Source organism: Rosa chinensis, chromosome 5 (assembly GCF_002994745.2).
Source record: "Rosa chinensis cultivar Old Blush chromosome 5, RchiOBHm-V2, whole genome shotgun sequence".
Taxonomy (NCBI): domain Eukaryota; kingdom Viridiplantae; phylum Streptophyta; class Magnoliopsida; order Rosales; family Rosaceae; genus Rosa; species Rosa chinensis.
The window spans coordinates 25,475,126-25,497,900 of NC_037092.1; the positions used below are offsets into that span (position 1 = coordinate 25,475,126).

The 22,775-nt window shown below is 36.1% G+C and overlaps 1 protein-coding gene, 1 long non-coding RNA gene and 1 pseudogene across 7 annotated transcripts; all 3 read left to right on the plus strand.

Moving 5' to 3' along the window:
* The first annotated feature begins 2,224 nt into the window (after positions 1-2,224).
* On the plus strand, positions 2,225-6,677 carry LOC121049097. Its single transcript, XR_005799316.1, has 4 exons — positions 2,225-3,608; positions 3,893-3,948; positions 5,029-5,114; positions 6,336-6,677. It is a non-coding gene; the product is annotated as an uncharacterized LOC121049097 (long non-coding RNA).
* Positions 6,678-9,372: 2,695 nt separating this feature from the next.
* LOC121049175 lies at positions 9,373-10,535 on the plus strand (annotated as a pseudogene).
* A 4,438-nt stretch (positions 10,536-14,973) lies between these two features.
* Positions 14,974-22,089, plus strand: LOC112167309 (F-box/kelch-repeat protein At3g23880). Of its 6 annotated transcripts, none has more exons than XR_005810840.1 (3): positions 14,974-16,375; positions 19,233-21,146; positions 21,812-22,089. XR_005810840.1 is itself a non-coding variant. In XM_040519604.1 (2 exons), the coding sequence occupies exon 1, from the start codon at positions 15,081-15,083 to the stop codon at positions 16,359-16,361; it is 1,281 nt and encodes a 426-aa protein (XP_040375538.1). In that variant the 5' UTR covers positions 14,974-15,080; the 3' UTR covers positions 16,362-16,375; positions 18,535-19,155. The 6 variants fall into 6 exon arrangements, 4 of the variants coding, with proteins under 4 accessions (XP_040375538.1, XP_040375537.1, XP_024160080.1 ...); XR_005810841.1 differs by having other exon boundaries at positions 19,233-20,916; positions 21,812-22,087; XM_040519604.1 differs by lacking the exons at positions 19,233-21,146; positions 21,812-22,089 and adding an exon at positions 18,535-19,155.
* Positions 22,090-22,775: the final 686 nt, after the last annotated feature.

The following is a 22,775-nucleotide window of genomic DNA, read 5'->3' on the forward strand; positions in this document are numbered from 1 at the left end:
CTACTGAATTTTAGCTCAAAACAAAGTTTAGTGTTCTGTATGCCGATTGATTTAGTAGTATCCTTGTCAAGTGTTAATTTTTTCTTTGTATACAGTTGCTCTGTTCTTTGATTTCTGGGTGTCTTGTTGTCAGCTTGCTTTCGATATTGTTTTGTATAATTTCCTGTCTTAGGTAGTTAGTTGATTGTATTTCTTGCTTATGTTGTCTGAAAACAGAACTTTGTAACTATTTTAATAGGAAAGATGCAATCCTACTCCAATAAACAAGATCGGAGCGAAAATAAAAAAATTTAAACAAGATGTTAAAGGTATCCATGGTTATGCTGCACCTATTATATATCACTGCTTGCAGTTTCGTGTTTTATGTAGCACCGCTTGGTAGTGCCATGCAAGGGACTGTGGTCTCTGTGGAGCTGATGATGCTACTTAAGTGTACTTGATATAACACATTATTATTTGCTGTTCTGCTAAAAGTCTAGAACTATACAAATTTTCATGCAATGGATATTTTAATCAATTTAGCTTTGCTTTATAGTACATTCCCATTTGGATAAACATCAGCATAACATAACCAGATGAAATGAGCACTAGACCAGAGGGGATAAGGTGATACTTTGAAAACCCGCAGCATGAACTGAAAGTAGGAGACAGTAGTGGCATAACTTATAGCTCTAATTTCTGCAGTTTTAAATTCATTTTTAATATCTAGACTGTATGTACCTGTAGTGGTTTTTTTTTTTTTTTTTTTTTTTCTTTTTACCCCCTTTGTTGGGTCGAAGTATCTCCAAGTTATCTTACAGGCTTCATGCTTTGGAAATCTTGAGCAACTATTCATTCTATCTACGTCTATCTTCGAACCGTAAACTGCACAAGTTACCTTCACTTCAATCTTTCATGCCTGTACGAAGTGGACTCAAAGTAGTAAGAGTATGCTATCAGATGTATGTAAGAACCATTGAAACTTGAATGGTTGCATACTTGCATCCATCATTATTGGACTCTCGTTTTTCTTTATGTGCATAAATATATGTACGTAGATAGTATGCTGCTGAAGTTAACATCATTCAATTCAACTATTTACAGGTGGGATATACGTTTAATGAGTTTCAAGTCTGCTCTCTGTAGCTGTGAAGTGCGATAAAACTGCTATACTGAAGTCACAATCTACTGTCTTTTAATATCCGTTGCTTAGTTTATCCTGATGGTATTTGCCTGTAATGTGAAATTGCTATCCTTACTTATCGTGGATGTTAATTATGTATTTTGTTATATTGCTATTCGTGGTGCATATGTGCGTCGATGTTTATCTTTCATGTTATGTATAGACGTTGCCATGGTTCATCAGGAGAAGCATATTTTGACGAAAGAATTGTTTTTCCTCAATATCTATCTAATAATTCACATATATGATCCCTATTGGGTTGGAGGTGTGCCTAATTGTCGCTTTGAAATATTGAGCCAGTTCGGATACAGGTGATGGCAGCTGCTAAAGTGGATATATAGCAAACTTTTTGCACCCATCCACATCTAAAATTTGTAATTATACTTTTTAGCAAATGAAACCAAAAACTTACCCAACAACCTCTTCTTCATTCATATTACCATATAGTATATACAGCGCATTTCTCCTGGTTTGGTTTTGATTTCACAGGGTGAGGAAAACTTGCTTTTTTTTTTTTTTTTTTTTTTTTTGAGAATTGTTCTACATATGATTTGAAAGTACTAAAAAGGGGAATAGAAAGTTCCCCCAAGTGCCATAGAAGTTTCGTCATGTTAGACTTACAACTGCATCTCTTACTCATAATAATAACACCACTTTTCGTGTACTTAAAAGGAGAATAGAAAGTTTCCCCAAGTGCCATAGAAGTTTTGTCATGTTGGACTTACAACTGCATCTTTTACTCATAATAATAACTCCACTTGTCGTCTACGTGATATTTTCTAATTGTAATTTTTATAGAATCCGAGAACAAAAAGCTCATATGCTTACGATATTGTAAATGAAAAAAAAAACAATTATTCCACTTTTAAGGACAATACAATAATTTTTCTTAATAAAGTTTTGATCCTTTTAATGTGAAAATTGGCGATAGCGAAAAGAAATGGTGCTAAAATTACAACCGGGTAAACTAAAAGTCCAAACTCACCTATGGCGGTAAAACGTATTTCACCGCACAAATTGGGGGGAAGCTTTGCCCTTTGGCCTTTTGAACGAACCATTTTTCATCAATCCGTCACTTCATGCTAACCTTGAGTTCAGAGTTTCACACCAAAATCCCAATTTCGATTCCCCTTCTCCTCTCTAGGGTTTTCGCCGACTCCGACGCCTCCTTCTCACTCCATCGCCGCCGTCCATCTGCCGAACACTCTCGCCGGAATCTTGCCAAGGTACATCCCTCTCTCAATCCCCGCCTCCGTCTCTAAAGTTGGTTCCGCCATGAATGACCATAGAATTGCTGCAATTGAATTGAAATCTGAGGAAGGACTGGATTATTTCCCTCAAGAAATCATCTCCAATATCCTAATTAGATTACCTATTAAGTCTTTGATCAAATGCACCTCCGTCTGCAAGTCTTGGAAATCTTTGATCCAAAACCCTAGCTTTATTGATGCACATCTTAGCCAGTGTCAGTTGTAATAACCAGAATGGCACTCACCTCCTGCTAGTCCACAGTGTTTGTAGTAAAAGATTTTGCAGCTTATTCGACAGAGATTTCGTTAGAGGTGAAAAGGAAGACGTTTACTCTTTGTACTATGATAACCATGGTTTTGATGAGTACTGCAAGATTGAATTGCTTAGTGATCTTGAGGAAATTATGCTCAATTATGCTCAATTTTCCTAGTGATTGAATTGCAAGATTGTAATGGACTAGTATGCCTTGTGGATGAATTAGGGTGTCATGGTTACAACTTGATCATATGGAATCCTTGTATAAGAAAATTTGTAGACCTTCCTGAACCTGCTGTGCTGCGAGGTGGTTGTGATGCCTCTATTGGCTTTGGTTATGATGCCATAAGCAATGACTATAAGGTTGTGAGACTTGTCTCGCTTTCGGATCAATATCAGAATTTCCATGGGTGGCCAACTCTATTTCAGGTTTATTCACTGGCCACAGGCTCGTGGAGCAGGCTTTGTTCTGATCTTCCTCAGTGTCAAATGTTTTGCTCCCCAGCCCAGGCTTTTGTAAATGGGGCACTTCACTGGTCTGCAATCCACCGGACAAATGATACTTTCAACTATTTTGTTCTGGCTTTTTATGTGGGCAGTGAGTGGTTTCGAGAGATAATGTTTCCAAAGAGTCTGAAATGGGATCCGACGTTGGCATTGAGAATATCTGTTTCTGGAGATGGGAAATCCATTGCTGTCTTCACTGATTGGCGCAAGAGTCATACCGATTATTTTCTTGATATATGGGTACTGAAAGAGTACTGCATGGAGAATTCGTGGACCAAATTGATGATTCTCAGTGCAGAAGTTCCACAACGAAATTTACCCAAGGCAATGTGTTTCAGGAAGATAGGTGAAGTGTTGGTACTTGAAGATAGCTATGAACTAGTTTCACTTGACATTATGAGCAGAAAAGTTAAAATTCTTGGGGTTTATGGAGGTCAGTATTTCTCTGTTGACTCTTGTGAAGAGAGCCTTGTATTACTTGACAGGAAATATGGTGTTTCTTGGGAAAAAAGCAGTTTGGTGATTGTTTATACCTTTGGTTTCCTATTGTTCTTAGTTTCTTTTTCAAATGTATATGCTGTTAATTCTGTATGACCTATGAAAATTGAATTTTATGACGGCAATAAAGTTTGATTTTCTCTATGCCGCTTTAATACCTTTGCTAGTTACATATTCAGGATGAATGACCAATCGTGATACCTTTTCTTTGCTGTGCAGTTTAGCAGTTGGTTCTGTACTTAGCTTCTGGTTGTTTTGTTGCCAAGTTAATGTTGGTAATGTTTCTCTCTTTCTCTTTTTTCTCATTTTCTTGTCTTAAATTATTGCCTTTCCTGCTTGTGATGTCTCATAAGACAAGTTCCTTACCAAATTTTACTCAGCTTTGGTGTAAAGTCAATTTGGAAAACAAGAAGTCTAAAACAAAATAATAAGTTTCATTCACTGATGATTGATGTTTGGAAAACAAGGCTTTAGAAACAAAATAGTAATAAACAAAGATATATTGCTCCTTGTCTACGCTGGTGTGACAGTAAATAGGGGACTGTGCAACTCTTTCTGCTAGTATGCTAGAGTGATTGTGTAATTGATTTTACATGTTTTAATTAGCTGTTGTAATAGAAGCATAGACCTGTTCGCTACTTCATACAATTGATGCTAGTCAAGCTACTTTCCAATTTAGATTTGATTTATACAATAGTTCCTTTTCACTTTAGATTTCTTTATGCAAAGAATGAAGAGGAAGTTGCATGCACAACCCGGAGATAGTAATAGGAAAATTTTTCATGACTACTGATATCAACTAATAATACTTTGCATTGACTGACATATTGAGTTTTTTTATTTCTTATGTTATAAATGTTTAACATACTAACATGCTTTGTTAAAGTTATGAGACAAATGACTGGTAGATAGTTGAAACATAAACAAAGTAGATCATTATATGATGTAAAATGGGGGATGATGCCATATACATATTACATTCTGTGCTGCTACTCAGGTGTACTTCTGACATAAATTATTATGTTCTTAGCAGTTTGATTGCTTCTTTTTTTTAGATGAATAGGCATCATAACATAACCTGGTATATGAACTGATAAAGGGATACCTCAAAAACTACCAATGTGGGAACTGGAAGCAGGACAAACTAATTATTGTAACTTGTAACTCTCTAATGCAATATTAGAAACAGTAAATCTATGTTTTGTTTTGTAATATTTAGAATGCATCTCCATGGTTTTATTGTTGTCGAAGTATCTTCACGTCACATGCCTTGGAAATCTTTAGGAAATTTCCAGGAATTCATTTTACTTGACCTTGTGAACAAACAGTTCAAACTTCTTGGAAGTTGTTTGCAGGTCAGGTATGCTCTGTTGACTCTTATTAAGAGAGCATTGTCTTGCAGAACAAAAAACATGCAGCTTGTTACTGAGGGAAAGAATAGGTATGGTGATATGCGTAGCACTTGCTATCTCTGTTTTATGTTCTCTTCTGGAGTTCTGGTTCAAATGCATATGCGGCTAATTTATGTGACTTTATTACCATTCCATTTTAGCACAGCCACAGAGTTTGATATTATTTATGCTGATTGCTTTAGTACCTTGTTTGCCTTGCAAGTGGTTTGTTCTTTGCACGCTCGGTGTTTTTCTGTCAACTAGCTGTTGGTATTATATTATAAGATTTCCTGTATTAGTGATTTTCTTTCTTGCCTTTATAATTAACAACGTTATGAGGGAAATTTGATCTAAGAAAGCAAAAACGAAAAGAACAATGAGAGATGGCAGAGGGTGGGGGGAAACCCTGAAGCGAAAAATCCTGAATGAATCAATAAAAAGAAACTGGCGAAAAGCCAAATGGGAAAAAAACATTCATGGAAATTTCTCAAAATTTTCCTATAACTCTTGATGCTACTATAGTTCAATTAAATATGTTTTTATTTGCTGTTACAGTGGAAGTACAGAACTGTACAGTAGATCATGAAATGGAAACTTTTGCAAATTTTGCGTTGATTTATACAATAGAGTTACCCAATTAAACCTTCTTGATGTGAAGCATGAAGCAGAAGTTTAATTTGCATTCCCACAGAAGTAATAGTGAAATTTTTTTAACTACTGATGTCAACTATATAATAGTTTGTAGTTTTGTACTGACTAAAATAGTGATTTTCCTTCTTTCTTTTCTTTGTTTGATTAACTTCATCCTTCACTTGCTTTTTGTAATGTGACTGCTAAATTTTGACATTGCAACAAAGTTTTTTTTTTAAATGCTCATTTAGTTTCATAGCCAAGTGCTGCATATTTAGGATGTGGCATGATGGTAATTTCACCCTTTCCCAAGCAGGTTAATTGATCACATTATGTGCCAGTTTATGATGGCTAATTAATTGCTACTTTAAATATTATTATGGCCACAAAGCTTCATTTCTTATTTTCAATTTCAATAGCCATCGATCATCGATCCTAATTTAAGCTGATGAAATATGGGAACTGAAATTATGACAAAGTAAGGGCTATAACTTATAAATCTAACTTCATGCAGAAGTCTTTATTTATTAATATATAGACTACTTCCATGTTGCATTACATGCCTCTAATATCTAGCAGTATTGGCTTTTTATGTGAATTGTCTATCAGGTCTTATAAGTTATATTCTCTTTCTAACTCAGGGAGATATGAGGGAGTAAATGACTGTAGTAGTATACTTAATGCGATAATTCAAGCAGATATCAATCACATGCTGCTCAAGTTAAACTGTTAAAGTTACTCAGCTGCATCCAAATTTGGAACTTTTTGGAGTCTGGAGAATTGGCTGGAATCTTGTCTTTGCTACTCAAGAATCTTTCATTATTATGTCTTTGCTTTTCCATATTCAGTTGACAAGAAAAAGTAAATTTGCGAAACACGATTCAGCTTTCTTAATGACCAATGGCAATAAAATGAAATTGATACTACCACAATGTATTCTATTTTCTATTGCATATGAGGGACAATGGTAATGATACTGAGAAAATTTTGACTGTACATACATACAAATATTTATGTTTCGTGATTATTTGTCCATGTTTCACTCTAACTTATCAAATTTCACATCGTGTTTTATCCTCATCCTATATATATTGGTCAGATACTGTATTTTCATGTGAATGAAGGAGATGAAATTTTTTGAACGAGGGCTGGAACCCAGTCTAGGTGGGGAGTTTGGCCCTCACACCCATATTATTAGTTGAAGATACAACCGCGGGGGGGGGGGGGGGGGGGGGCCGCGTGGGCACTTAATGCCTTAACCCATGAAATTTACAAGAATCAATTCTTTAAAGGAATCGATGTACAAGAGAAAAACTGTAAACTAAAATGCAAAGAACTCAAAATTTGAATAAGCAGCATTTGACTCTCCCACTTCCATGGTATTTGGCTGCTCATCAATCATTAGATCTTCCAAAAAAGACATAGGCCAGTTTTCACCAAGCATAGCGTCACTCAAGTTCCCTCCATACACATTGGCTTCGGCTCCCATTTGCTGCACCCGATTTTTGTCTGGGTGAGATTGCAGGTCATCAACTGCAATTGATGGTGCATCTAGTTGCTGCTCCAGATTTTCTTCTCCTAGTTGAGGTTCAGATTCCAATTGTTGCACTCTTGAATTCTCTTCAACTAGCGAGGCAATATTTTCAGCATAAAATTCTTCTTCAAACCACTTTTCTAATTCAGCCAACTCCATGGACGATTCTCCTTGATCAGCCTCGAATTGTAGCAGTCCCATATTGTCATCCACTTGCAAGAAAAGTGGTTCAACATCTAATGATGTGGGTACTGCTTCTTGTTCATCAGCTTCTAATGATGGTGCTGGCTGCAAGAATGGTTGGTCGCTTACCAAGAATTGTTCTTGTTCAGCTTCCAATGATGGTGCGGGCACAATATCAAAGCATGGTAGAAGACGTAGTCGTTTCTCTTGCGGCTCCTCAATAACCGATTCAGGATCAATGTTATCTCCATCATCGTCCTCGACATAGTCTTTAGGCATCTCCTCTTCTTCTTGCCTTTTTCTCTTCTTTTCCAGCTGTACATCATTCATCCTAAGCAAACAAAGAACGTATTCATTCTTGTTTACTTGTTTCTTGTGCAGGAGTTGTGACTTATCTAGTTCAAACTCATACATGATCCAACAACCATGATGCACAGAGCCCTTGTTCTTGTAGGTGTAGGTTTTCTTGAAACCAAGAAGAGTAGATGTTGGATGCTGATTCTGATCAAGAAGATATATCTCCTTGGCTGCGGTTTGGCCTCTCCAAGTACCGCCACTCCCAACTGTTCGGCTTGTACGTGTGCTTCTTGCAGTCATCTTCTTCTTTTGGGTGAAGAAGTAGAGATCTTTGTTCCTCCTCAAGTCGTTGGCCCTTCTTGCTTCGAATCTCTCCCAAATCTTCCAAGGATCTTGGTCACCGTAAAGATCCATCTTGCAGATCACGTCTTCGTTGTCGGGCACTTGCAGCCCGTTCACCTTAGGCTTAAGGTAGAACATGAGTAGTTCATCTTCCATGGGGCAAAACTTTTGGCCTGGAAGAAGCATACAACCACCCTCCATGAATGAAAAACTAAATTCTTTTGCTGCTAGAAGAATTGTTTTGCCCTGGCCCTAAAGCATATTTTAGAAACTTAAGCGTATTTTAGAAACTAATGTACAGACTTGGATTTAGGAGGATGGATTTTATAGAAACTAATTGCGTGCAAAGCAAGCAGATCGAGAACCGACTTACTGCTATGATTAGGTGGACCAATCAGATTTCTCTAAATATTGATATTTATTAATCTATTTCTTAATCATTAAGTAATTATAATAAATATACAAAAGTAAAATGGGATTGTCACACTCTGTGATACAACTCTTTTTTTCCTTTCCGAATTTACCCTCAAAACAGATAAACATTGGGTTCTACTGTGACGCTTTTGTCTCTTCTGCCGCTTCAGTTTTGGGTCTTGGTCAGTTTCGTCAGAGAAGAGAAAGAAGAAGGAGGAGGAGGAGGAGACGGGAAGCTCTCTGGTAAATATAAAAGCTGATCATCAGCTTGTGCCCAAATTTGAATTTTTCCTTTCTCTTGCCTCCGAGTTCACTGTATGATTCGTTCTTGCATGCGCTTAATTGATCTTGCCAAGGCATTCTGTTGGTCGAGAATGGTATTCTGGTATTCAAATCATCAAAAGGTAATCCCGGTCTTAAAGTTTGGATTTTTTTTTGGCTTATGGGTTTTATGAGGTTTTGAAGTGAAATGGCCCGAATGGGTAGGAAAGTTTGGAACTTTTTGGGGTGTTAAATGCCTTTTGCTTTCTAGGTTTTTTGTGTTTTAATTGGAAAAAGGGTGGTATAGAGTAGTCCTAGCACTGCCTCACCTTCCCCGTCATACTCCGGCGAGCCATTAAAACGTACTCAGGTCTTCTTCACTCATTTAGCCCCTTCTAATTTTCTGTATCTACATGCTTTAATTAATTATGACATTCAATTGATGATTTGGTATTTTAGATCAAGAGGAGCCTCACATGAAAAGGAAGGTGCTTGCTGAGGCCAAATTGAGGATGGGGATTGACTGACATTGAAGCTGTATGAGTAACGTAGCCTAAAATTTTTGTATTCATCGTATTTCTCCCGGGTTAGTTTTTTGGGTCGCACCACCATAGGAAAGAGGTAATTGATAATCATTCATTGAGATTATGACTTCGCTTGGTTTGAGCATCTAAATGTCAAACTCTAAGTTCAAGAATGTATTTTATATCTTTGATTAGGAGCAAAACGATCCAGTTTGAATTTTATATTTCTTTCGTGCTTCCCCAGTTTCATATCTTTTATGTATTTTACAAGCTTGATAGTTGATACATGACGTCACCAACTGATGTGTATAAGAAATTATGCTGATTTTGAATCAATTTGGCACCTTACAAATCGTGAGCAATGTTCAATCAAAATTTAAGATCCAAGGATACAGTGTTGTTGTCAATGCTGATAAGGATCGCCTAAGAATCTTTAGACCTTGCATTCCTGTATGAATTTGGACTGCATTGATGAATAGAAGCTTGATACCATTTGATTACAACTTATGTTTTGTATTGAATGGATCCATTAGGCTAACTGCGTATAAGATTACTTTGGAGTGATCTTTACACGTACTATTTTGATCAGATTTTTATTTCATTTTGGATTCAAGCCCATTTGTGAAGAACATTTTTCTTCGAGACTCTGAAAGGATGCGTGTGGTCATTCAGTATTACTCTGATGATTGGCCAACAAATGTTGCAAAGCTAGCATTTGAAAAAGCTGTGCTTACTAAGACTCTAAAGACAAATGGAAGGATAGAAGATATGTAACAATGGTATTATTGAAGTACATACAGTGCCACTCCAGTGATTTTTTTTTTTCTTTTCGATATGCTACAGAAAGTCATGTTATAACATCAGATTTGCAGTCTTCATAATTTACTATTGTATCTTATGCAGCGGAGGTAATCATGTTCGAGTGCAACGTTGTTATATATAAGTTTGTGCAGGAACTTCACTTCTTTGTGACTGGAGGTGACGATGAAAATGAACACATTTTAGCAACTCTACTGCAGGGATTCTTTGATGCAGTTGCCCTTCTCTTGAGGTAGAGTTGTTCATAACTCTTGCCTCTAGCTCTTTTTACTTTGGATAATGATTTATTTTTGGACCTTTTGCTATATATTCATACATATTTGCAGGAACAATGTCGACAAAAGGGAGGCATTAGAGCATCTGGATCTCATACTCCTATAGTTCAATGCTTTGATGTGATCATTGATCAAGGGTATGCAATATGTCCCTTATATATTCACTCTAAAGTTAGCACACTGTTCGAGTGATGAGTATGGTTAAGTCGCTTAGATGAAGTGGGCTAGATTTGTTCTTGATCTTAGTTCTGTCAACAATAAGGATGTGATTATATAATGTTTCTTATGTATTCACTCTAAAGTTAGCACTCTCTTCCAGTGCTTTGGCAAAGTCACCTATTGCTATGTGAAGATAATGCTGTTATCTTTTCCAATTTTTCTTATAACTTATACTAAAGGCACATATGAGTTGTTACGTGTATATAGTTACTTGAAATATGCAATATACTCGAACCTAATAGCATATCAATTCTGAGTCACTTCAGTACATGTTGCAACTGAGATGTTAGCTTTTGATTTCATTCATAGTTTTGGGTTTTCTTCCTAATATCTCATTCCAAGATAGAAATATATTATCATGGTTATCTATGACAATACGACGTATAAGCTACATGATAAGCTTAGAGAAATGTTAACCTAGTGGCCCTAAAAAACCTTCTGCGCTATCTTAAAGCAGAGAGGCAAAAAACTTCCATTTTGAGACCAACGTTAAAGCTTTACTAATAGAATATATAGGGCATTCTTATTATCACGATGCGTGCGGGAAGTATTTGAAAGATTTGTTTCCTATTCTGATTGAACTAGGAGAGGGGGAAGGGACAAGCAGGGCTCGAAACATTGTGGCTCAATCTTAAACCTGGGTAGGTGATCAGTTTCAATATGGCAGGTTAGTTCAACAAAAGTTAGGAGGTCCATCTCTGTCTAAATATGAAAAGCTGTAGGCTGAACTATCAGATTTGCAGATGAAGTATGACCAACTTTTCACAGTTTACCAAGAGACCAGTGCAGCATCAAAAATTTTCTGCATATGAGGTTTAAATATGAGGGGATTGATATAATGTTTCTGTAGTGGTTTGTTATTATATTTGAAAAAACATGATGGACAATTGGTTAAGATCTGCTATTGTTTATTTTGTATAATTGAAGAGTTTAATATGATATTTTGTTATGTCTGATGACATATCTGCTCATTTTTTACCCTTTGCAACTGTTAAAGCTGGAGAGATTTCGGTGTCACTGCCTGCTGAAATACATCACTTAGTTAAGTTTCTGTGATTAATCCTTAAACTTGCAGTAGTAATTGGTCATGGAGAGTTGCCTACAATTATAAGATGATTCATCAAGCACAATTTCTTTTGCAGTAATTGATCATTTTTTCTGTTGCATGATCTATGGATCTTCATTGGTGTTGATGTCTAATGAAATTTGTAAATATACTATTGTGGTTAGAACATTTTATTTGTGGAAATATTGCAGTTAAAATGTCTATTTAAACAATATCGGTTAATATTATGTTTGAAATATGTATGTGTGGTTAAAACACCAGCTTTTGTAATATGTAAAATGACAGCATTGCAGTTAACTTTAATCAACTTATAACTGTGATTCTGTTACGAACAAATTTGAGAACAATAAAAGGACACAAACCCGCAGCATCGTGCGGGAAGTACTATCTAGTGAAATTTGTAAGGCTAGCTGGAAATACTTTCCTTCTTTTCATGATCACTTGTACAGTTGTACTTCTTTTCAAGATCACCCCTACAATTTATTCCCTTAAATCCATATCTTCACGACTAAAATCTCTATATTACTTTGACATGCAATGACTAAAAATAAGAAAGATTACCATTGCCATAGTCCACCGGCAACGTCTCCCCTTCCCTAATCTTTCTGTTTGATCTCCCCTCTATCTATCACCTTATCGACAATGAAGGCAAGTTTTTACCAAAAACCAGATTTGACGTCAATCACTTCTGACCCGAATGATCTTGACACCATTGAGGGGCCGATTATGTCACTGCCGATGAATAATTGAAAAAATGCAACCTTTTCTTTGGCAGAAGTTCACAATGCGCGCACCTAGTGTATTGTTGCTCCATATTTTAAGTATTTTTTTTTTACTTTTGTTTGTCTAGACGACGAGCCTAGTAACAACAGAGAGAGAGAGAGAGAGAGAGAGAGAGAGAGAGAGAGAGAGAGAGAGATTTGGACTTGGATTCTATATGATATAGTTAGATGCAATTTCTCAGTGTGATCGGTTATAAGTTCTAACAGTATTCTTTAAAGTTCAATCTAACTGTCAGTCAGTAAAGAGAGCAAAAGAACAAGACATAGCTAGACTCTCAACTCTTTGTATGAGTTGATGTCATCAAGTGATCAAACTCTATAAGGCAAAGATACTCATTTCCGTCAACTTATATAATCAAGTCACCATGAACCTTAAATGGCATGGAAAAGCAATTTGGGATCCTCCATTCCTCCTTTCTATCTACTTCCAATTTAAACTGCTCTAAAGACCCCTAATTTAGAAAGTAGGTGAAAATGTGTAACCTTGTTGTGGCCGGGGTGGGTGGGGTGGTGGTTAACCTTGAATATGGTAGCTAGAGTCGTGATCCATGTTAATGTAGATCGAGTTAAGACCTTTTTGAATATGGGGTTTACAATGTAGTAGTATTTTTGGCACTATATACAAGCGTTTCTCTTGATCCAGGGTAGCTGCTAGAGAGTATCTTTACTTCCCCTTGTTTCTTGTTTTGGGACGCCTGTTTTGGTCATCGAACGCCACCATTTGAATTTGTAATGTTATTGATTAAGGAATATAGTTTTTTTTTTTCTCAAATTTCTTTAATGGAATTCCATGACCAAGTGTTATAATGGTAAGATATCAAGCATTGGCGGACCTAGCATATATAAGGCTAGTGGGGGCTGCCGCCCACATTGCATCATCATAGACACACTGATATATATAGAAGCTTTAGACAATTTTATGCATTTGAAAGTGTATTATGCAGCTTTTGCCCCCATAAGTGTCATGATTTTGATGATTTCATGCATGTTTAATCTAATATCATAAAAATTTCTCCTTATTTTCATAGAGAAGTTTTAAATACACACCCCTAATTACTTAATACACACTCCTTACTCAATACACCTACCATTTAATTACTCATTTTAATATTTTACTAAATACACAACCCAAATTACCTAAAATATCCTTAACCTAAAAAACCTTTTTTTTTTTTTTTTTAAAAAAAAAAAAAAAAACCCCACCCCATTCCCACCTTTGATGGGGCTCAAACTCCTGACCTCTTATATATGAGACCAAAGCCTTACCACTCCACCAAACACACACACCCAAAATAAAGTCTGCTATTTTTGGGATTAGTTAACTACATTAAGGCTATTATTTAATTTGATTAGTATATATTAACATATTAGTATTTTATAATTGACCATATTAATTACTTGTGTTAGTTATTGAGAAATCCATGAGGAATTATTATTGTTCCCTTCAAATAGATGCTTAGAAATAGGTTTTGTATTATTTAAGTTCTCATCAACCAAACACCATATTGATCAAGTATAAAATTTTGAGTCAAACATTCATCCAAGACTGTATTAGTAGTTTCTCCACAATAGCGGAACTACAAAATTGTCATTGAATGGTCAAACAAATTAACAATTACAAAGTTTTATACCTGTGATTTTTTATATTAGATAATAAATTGACTAATCATAACTTTTAGAAGAAAAAAAAGAAAAAACTAAAAATGGGAGTAAAACGATTTGTTTTAAAAACATTTAATGCCATTAATTTTGAAATTCTAAATGATATGGTTTCTCACCCCATTTAATTACAATTTATTTAAGGAAAATTTAGATTAGATGGTTTCTAACTTTATTCTTGTTTTAAATGAGGATGCATGTATAGAAATTTATTGTGTTTATAATTATAGAATCATATAAGGAAGATATGATTATTATTATTATTATTTTTCTTCTAATATATAGATGTCTATTTTGGTCATTTACTCTACCTATAAAATCTGATTTGAAATATAAAATTATAGGGATGTGTATTTTGGGGTGTGTATATAAAATTTCTCATTTTCATATGTTTTATGCATAAATTATTTTCTGGAAATGGGTGGACAAGGATTTCAATTTTCGTTAGTTATTACGATTTAAATTCGCCCCCGCATAACTAATTTTCTAAGTCCGCCATTGATATCAAGTTAATTAATTTGGATGGATATCTAACGATCTTGTTTTCAACTGTCACCAGTGACGAAGTGGTGTTAGCTCAGTGGTTAGAGCACCTACTACCTAATGACGAAGTCATGGGTTCGAGTCACCATGAGGGTAGGAGTGAAATCCTTTGATCCTCTTTTAAAGAACATGAAAAAAAAAAAATTGTCACCAGTAACAGCGGTGAGGCACCCTAAAAGCGTGGGTATATTTGCCCTTATGTATGACCCTCGAGAATTAATAATAAACGAAGGTGGTGAAATTAAAGCCAAGAAGAAAATCAGAATTCCCATTGTGATACACACAAATTGGGGGAAAGCTTTTGCAGTTATGAATAATTATTTTCCTATTTGGCTTCAGCACATAAATACGAGGCCTCATATTTCCTAGGGTTTTCGGACCAAAACATTTCCCTTCAAGGTTCAAGGCAACGGCGCTCTCTCACTCTCACTTCGTCTCTTAAGGCTCACTCTCAGTCTCATTTTCAAGATGTGGGAGGATTGTTACGAAGGTAAGTCTCTGTTGAGCCCTGAATCCGCCTCTAAGCTCTGTTTGTCCATCACTCATGTCTTCCAAACTTGGCTCAAATCTCTCCCCAAAGAAATCATACCCAACATCCTAATCAGACTACCCATCAAATCCTTGATCAAATTCACCTCTGTCTGCAAGTCTTGGAGGTCCACCATCAAAGACCCAAGCTTTATCCGCACCCACCTCACCCACACTCTCAATTTCAATGACCAAAATGCCACCCACCTCATTCTCCTCCACACTATTTTCAGTGAAGGCACTTCCACCCCTTTTGGAAGAGTTCACATTTCTGGGTTCCAAGAAGACTCTTACTGTTTGCGTTATGATAACAATGATGTCAGTCACTACTGCAAGGTTGAGTTCCCAATTGGTCTTAAGGAAAAAATGGTCAATCCGTGTCTTCGTGTTGTGGGTACTTGTGATGGGCTAGTTTTGCTGGCTGATGATTTGGGGCGTTATGCTTACAACTTTGTTGTATGGAACCCTTGTGTAAGAAAGTATGTGACCCTTTCCAAGCCCAGTGTTAGGTTTGCGACTCACGGTGGGTATGATGCTTCCCTTGGTCTCGGTTATGATGCTATTGGTAATGATTATAAGGTTGTGAGGGTGACCACTCTTTTGGATCAACCTGATGAGCTCCCGACGACTTTAGCTCAGGTTTATTCACTAGCCACAGGTTCTTGGGGCATGCTTCGTGTTCTTCCTCCATGTCAAGTGCCTGGCTCCTGGGTCCAGGCTTCTGTTAATGGGACACTTCACTGGCTGGCTCTCCGTTGTGTGGATGATCATTATAGCCATTTTGTTGTGGCATTTGATGTGGGAAGTGAGTCGTATCGTGAGATAATGTTGCCCAAGTGCTTCAAAGCGGACAAGTCATTGGAGTTGCGGCTGTGTGCTTCGGGTGATAGAAAATCCATTGGTCTGTTTGTGAGGTGTAAGAGTGAGTCTGATTGTTTTCTTGATATATGGGTGATGAAGGAGTATTGCATTGAGAAGTCGTGGACCAAATTGATGATTCTCACTCCACAAGGTCCCAAAAGAAGTTTGCCGGAGGCGTTGTGTTTTAGGAGGAATGGTGAAGTGATGTTGGTACTTGAAGATGACCGTGAGTTGGTTTCACTTGACATTGGGAACAAACAGTTTAAAAATCTTGGGATTTCTGGAGGTCAGGTTTCTTCTGTTGACTCGTATGAAGAGAGCCTTGTCTTGCTCGACAGGAAAGATGCAATTTCTTACTGAGGGGAAAAGAATAGGTAAGCAGATATGTTATAGAACTGGCTTCCCCTCACTATCTTCTTGTTTAATGCATATGCTTTTAACTTTATATGACCTACAACCACTGAATTTGATATTCTATATGCTCATTGATTTAGTACCCTTGCCAAGTGTTATATTTTCACTTTGCTGTATAGTTCCTCTGTTCTTAGCTTTCTGGGTGTTTTTTGGTCAACTTGCTTTTGGTATCCTTGATCGTCTTTCTTGCTTCTGTTGTCTCAAAACAAAACTTTCTAACTAGCTTCATAGGAATGATGCAATCCTACTGTAAACAAGAACTTGAAAGTAAAAATAATAAAATATAATGATATAGTAGATGTTTATGCTACTTCAGTTGACTTGATATAACATGTTATTATTTGCCGTTCTTCTGAAAGTGTAAAAGGGATGTATCTTTGATTTATAGGATCTTTCAATTTTTTGAAAGCCTTCTTTGTGCAAAGCATGAAGAGGAAGTTACACTAGTCCTCCCCATAAGTAATAGAAGAAGTTTACTCAAGTACAATACTTTGCGCCTTTGCGGTAATTTGGTGTTTTTTTCTTTTTTATTTCCTTCAATCATGTGTTTAACTACATCCTTTGCTTCTTTTGACACTGCAACAAAGGTTCCTGTTTTTATTTGCTGATTTAGTTTCTTAGCCAAGTGCTGTAAAATCAGGATGAGGCATTGGTGGTACTGCAAGAATTAAATGGCGGAGGATATCATATCTTCCAACCACGTTAGCCAATCATATTAAGTGGCAGCTGAATAGCTGATGATGTGTACTAGTCTTTTTAAATTATTATAGCTATATAGCTTGAAGTGCCATTTGAATAGGCATCAATCAGTATAACGTAACATGATGAAATGAGCATTAGACCAGAGATGTTAAGGTGACACTTCAAAAATCAAAAAGGTGAAGATCTGAAAGTAGGACATGGTAGTGGTTGAACATATATCTCTGATTTCTGCAGATTTTCTTTCATTTCTATAGTTTAGACTGTATGTCCATGGTTTTTGTATTTTTTCCTCATTTGGTGGGTCAAAGTATCTCCATTTTACCTTGGGAAATCTTGAGCATCTATTCATTCTACATTGATCTGTATTCAACCTTAAAACTGCCTGAGTTATCTTCAGTTCTTCACTTCAATTACTCATGCTGTGTAAGTTGGCTCAAAGTAGTATGCACAACCTTTGCAAACTGATTTACTAGAACTTGAATGCCTGCACACACACACAAATATATGTATGTGTACATATATCTAATATGTTGCTAAAGCATGAATGTTGACATCATTCAATTCAACTATTTGCAGGTGGGATATATTGTCTAATGAGTCTGTTTTCCGTTCTCTGAAATGCGATTTTCTCGCAAAAATGGATTTCTGCACTGATGTTGGTCTGTCTAACATTAGAATTTCTGAAGTCACTATCTACTGTCTTAGGGTCTTTCTAATATCTGTTGCTTAGTTTATCCTAATGGTATTCTGTATTCGCCTGTAATGTGAAATTTCTATCCTGGATTATGGTGAATGTTGTTTATATCTTTGTAATATTGCTATCGGTTAGAAAGAACCATTTTAGTGTGTCAATGTTTATCTTTCATGTTTTTGACGGACGTTGCCATAGTTCACTAGGGGAAGCAAAGGACGTGATTTTTCCTCAATATCCTTCTCTTATAATTCACATAAATGACCCTTTGTTGTGTATACCTAACACAACCTCTTCATCGTTGACGTTATCATACGCAGCATATTTCATTCTGGTTTGGTTTTGATTTCAGAGTTACTTTGTATATGTTAAAGCCTTGATTCTCAAAAGGGATGGTACTCTAAGAGACTACCCTCGCACATTCAAACATTGCTTAAACAAATAGAGCACTTATATGTAGTAATCAGTAAACTTGTATTTATAAACTAGGTACTTTTTTTCGCCGCGTACCACACTAATCTGAAGTGCTATAAAACATCATGTTAGACTTACAATTATGTCTGCTCGTAAACTTCTTGTGATCATTTTGTGACAGTTCATAGCTACAACGGTATTAAATTTATAAAGTTTAAGTAACCCAAACTTCTAAGGAGAAATGCAATTCAATTCATTGCAATGTGAAAATTCCATTTATACTTACCAATGGCGGTAAAACGTAATTCACAGCATAAATTGGTGGGAAGCTTCCCATTTTGAACGGCTATCCATCACTTCACTCTAACAAGCAGAGTTTCAGATCAAATACCGAAATTTCAATTCTCAGTTCATCGGCGCCGTCGATCTGCCGAAGACCCTCGCCATGTCGCCTGAATCTTGTGAAGGTACCTCATCCACAGAATTAGATGAAATCTATGATAACCATGGTTTTGATGAGTACTGCAAGATTCTTGCACAGTGATAGAGTCTCAGTGCAGAAGTTCCACAGAGAAATTTACCCAAGGCATTGTGTTTCAGGAAGATAGGTGAAGTGTTGGTGCTTGAAGATAGCTATGAATTTTCACTTGACGTCTTGACCTTGTCAGCAGATAATATAAAGACTTTGGGGTTTATGGAGGTCACTATTGCTCTGTTGACTCTTATAAGTGAACCTCGTCTTGCCTGACAGGAACTATTGTTTCTTACTGGGATCCTACTTACTGAGGGAAAAAATTGGTTTGGCGATTGTGTGTATACCTTTGGTTTCCTGTTGTTTTTAGTTTCTTGTCCGAATCCCGAATGCATATGCCGCTAATTCTGTATGACCTATGAACATTGATATTCATGACATCAATAAAGTTTGATTTTCTGTATGTGGCTTTAGTACCTTTGCCCCATTATATATTCAGATGAATGACCAATCGTTATAACTTTTCTTTGCTGTGCAGTTTAGCAATTGGTTCTGTACTTAGCTTCTGGGTGTTTTGCTGTCAAGTTGATGTTGGTAATGTTTCTCTCTTCTTCTCATTTTCTCGTCTTAATTGATTGTCTTTCCTGCTTGTGTTGTCTCATAAGGCAAATGTCTTACCAAATTAAACTCTGCTGTGGTTTAAAATTAGTTTGGAGAACAAGAAGTATAAAACAAAATAATTAGTTTCACTGATGGTAGATGTTGGAAAACAAGGCTTCAGTATAAAGATATTAAGAAAAAAGGTTACATTGCTCCTTGTATAAGTGCTTGTTGTTTTGTGCTTTATGCTCGCGACATCATTTTGGTGTGACCTTAAATAGGGGACTGTGCAACTGTTTCTGCTACTATAATAGTGTGGTAGTGTAGTTGGTATAACATGTTATTAACTGTTGTAATTGAAGCATAGACCTGTTCACTACTCTTTTCAATTGATGCTACTTTCCAATTTAGACTTTGTTTATACAATAGTTCATTTTTCACTAGATTTCTTTAGGGTTATTATCACAAATGGTACCTGAACTTATCCTTCATTTTATCAATGGTACCTTTACTTCAATTTTAATCACAACCGGTACCCGAACTTTTCAATTTCATTTTAAATAGTACCTAAAGCCACTTGCGGTCACTATTCCGGCCAAAAAAGACAAACCCAAAAAAAAAAAAAAAAGTTCAAGGCAAGTCTATTACCAAAAAGATCATCACTATGATCGCAGCCCTTGAAATCGCCAAAGATCATCAATATGATCGCCTCATATGCTATTTTTAGTCGGAATAGTGACCGAATGTGGGTCTAGGCACCATTACAAAAGAACCCGAATAGTTCAGGTATTTGTTGTGATAAAAAATAAAGTTTAGGTACCATTGATAAGATTGAGGTATAGTTCAAGTACTATTTGTGATTTTTACCCATTTCTTTATGCCAAGAATGAAGAGGAAATAACCTGCACTCTCCGGAGAAAGTAATAGGAAAGTGTTCATGACTGCTGATATCACTACAATATTTTGGACTGACTGACATATTGGGTTTTTCATTTTTGTCTGTTTAACGTTTTCTTCTGTTACAAATTTGTAATACTGTGGCACGATTTGTTAAATTTTTTTAGACAAATGACTAGTAGATCTTTGAAACTTGAACAAACTATGATTTTTTTATGAAGATTTAATGCTTAACTGGTATTGTACGTATCAAATGGGGGACGATGTCGTAGACATATTACATTGTTTGCGGTTACTCTGACATAATCTATTATCCCCTTACGAGCTCGGTTGCTTATCTTTTTAGTTGAATAGGGATCATAACATAACCTGACATATGAACTGATAAAGTGATACCTTAAAAACTACCAACGTGGGAACTGGAAGCAAGACAAACTAATGTTTGTAACTCTAGTTTATGCAGTACTAGAAACAGTAAATCTACGTTTTGCTTTGTAATATTTAGACTGCATCTCCATGGTTTCTATCGTCGTCGAAGCATCTCCATGTCACATGCCTTGGAAATCTTGAGCAAATGTCCAGGAATTTGTTTCACTTGACCTTGTGAACAAACAGTTTAAAAATCTTTGGTTTTTGGAGGCCAGGTATGCTCTATTGAGTACTTTAAAGAGAGAATTGTCTTGCTCCACAATAAAGATGCAGCTTGTTGCTGAGGGCAAGAATAGGTAAGATGATATGCATAGCATTGGCTGCCTCTGTTTTATGTTTTCTTCTAGTTCAAATGCATATGCCGCTAGTTTATGTGACATGTGACCATTGCATTTTAGCACAGCCGCTTTATGCTAGCTGATTAGTACCTCTCTTTGCCTTGCAGTTGGTTTGTTCTTTGCTTACTGGGTGTTTAATTTGCTGGCAACTAGTTGTTGGTATTATTTTACAAGACTTCCTGTCTTAGGTGATTTTCTTTCTTTCAATTTCTTTTTTTTTTTAATTTTAAACAAACCTCCAAAAATTTCAATCAATAAAAGGAAAAAGAAAAAACAATGAGAGAAGGGGGAGGGTGGGATGGCTGGAACATGAAGCAAAAAACCCTAAAATAAATCTGGCGGAAAAAAAAAATACATCCAGGCAAATTTCTCAAAATTTTCCTGTAACTCTTGGAGCTACTATAGTTTAGTTAGAACATATATGCTTTTATTTGCTGTTGCAGTAGAAGTAGAGAATTGTACAGTAGTTCATGGAATAAATACTTTTCCAAATATAGTGTTGACCCATACAATAGAGAGTTATCCAATTTATGCTTCTTGATGCAAAGCAAGAAATGGAAGTTTCATTTGCTTCCCAAGGAAGTAATAGGAAATCTTAACTACTGATGTCAACTGTTTAATAGTTTGCATTGACTAATACAGAGGCTTTTTCTTCTTTTTGTTTTCTTTGTTTGACTAACTTATAAGCTAAGGAAACATGGGAAACTGAAATTATGACAAAGTAATGGCTATAACTTTTAAATCTAATTTCTGCATGTTTCCTTTTTTATTGATATTTAGAGTATACCTTCATGTTGCTGTTAATATTAATCTTCTATCAGGCCTTATCAACTATATTCTCTTTCTAATTCAGGGAGATTTCAGGAGTAAATGACTGTAGTATTATACTTAATGTGATAATTGAAGCAGATATCAGTTACATGCTCTCTTGTGTGCTTGCAAGTTAAAGTTACTCAGCTGCATCCAAATGTGGAACTTTTTGGAGTCCAGAGAATTGGCCAGAATTTTGTCTTTGCTACTCAAGAACCGTTCATTGATTCTTATGTCTTTGCTTTTCCATATTCAGTTGAAATGTTTATATGTAATTTGTATGATTCTGAGAACAAATAAATTTGTGGAATACGATTCAGCTTTTCAATTAACGAGGAATGGCATTAAAATGAATTTGATAGTACCACTGTATTCTATTTTCTATTGCAGATAAGAAACAATGGAAATGAATCCATAGTTCACTCAAAGTTATCAAATTTCACATCATGTTTTATCCTCAGCCTATATATTGGTCAGAACAGTATTTTCATCATGTAAAGGAGACGAATTTTTTTTAACGGGGTTGGAACCCAGTCTAGCTGGGGGGTTTGGCCCTCACACCCATATCATTAGTTTAAGATACAAAAGGGGGGACTTAATTAATGCCTTAACCCCATGAGATTTACATGAATCGATTCTCTCAGATATCGATGTAAAAGAGAAAAACTGTAAACTAAAATGCAAAGTACTCAAAATCTGAATAAGCAGCATTCCACTCTCCTACTTCCAGGGTATTTGGCTGCTCATCAATCATTAGATCTTCCAAAAAAGACATAGGCCAGCTTTCACCAAGCATAGCGTCACTCAAGTTCCCTCCATACACATTGGCTTCAGCTCCCATTTGCTGCATCGGATTTTCGTCTGGGTGAGACTGCAGGTCATCAGCTGCAATTGATGGTGCATCAAGCTGCTGCTCCAGATTTTCTTCTCCTAGTTGAGGTTCAGATTCCAATTGTTGCAATCCTGAATTCTCATCAACTAGCGAGGCAACATTTTCAGCATAAAAT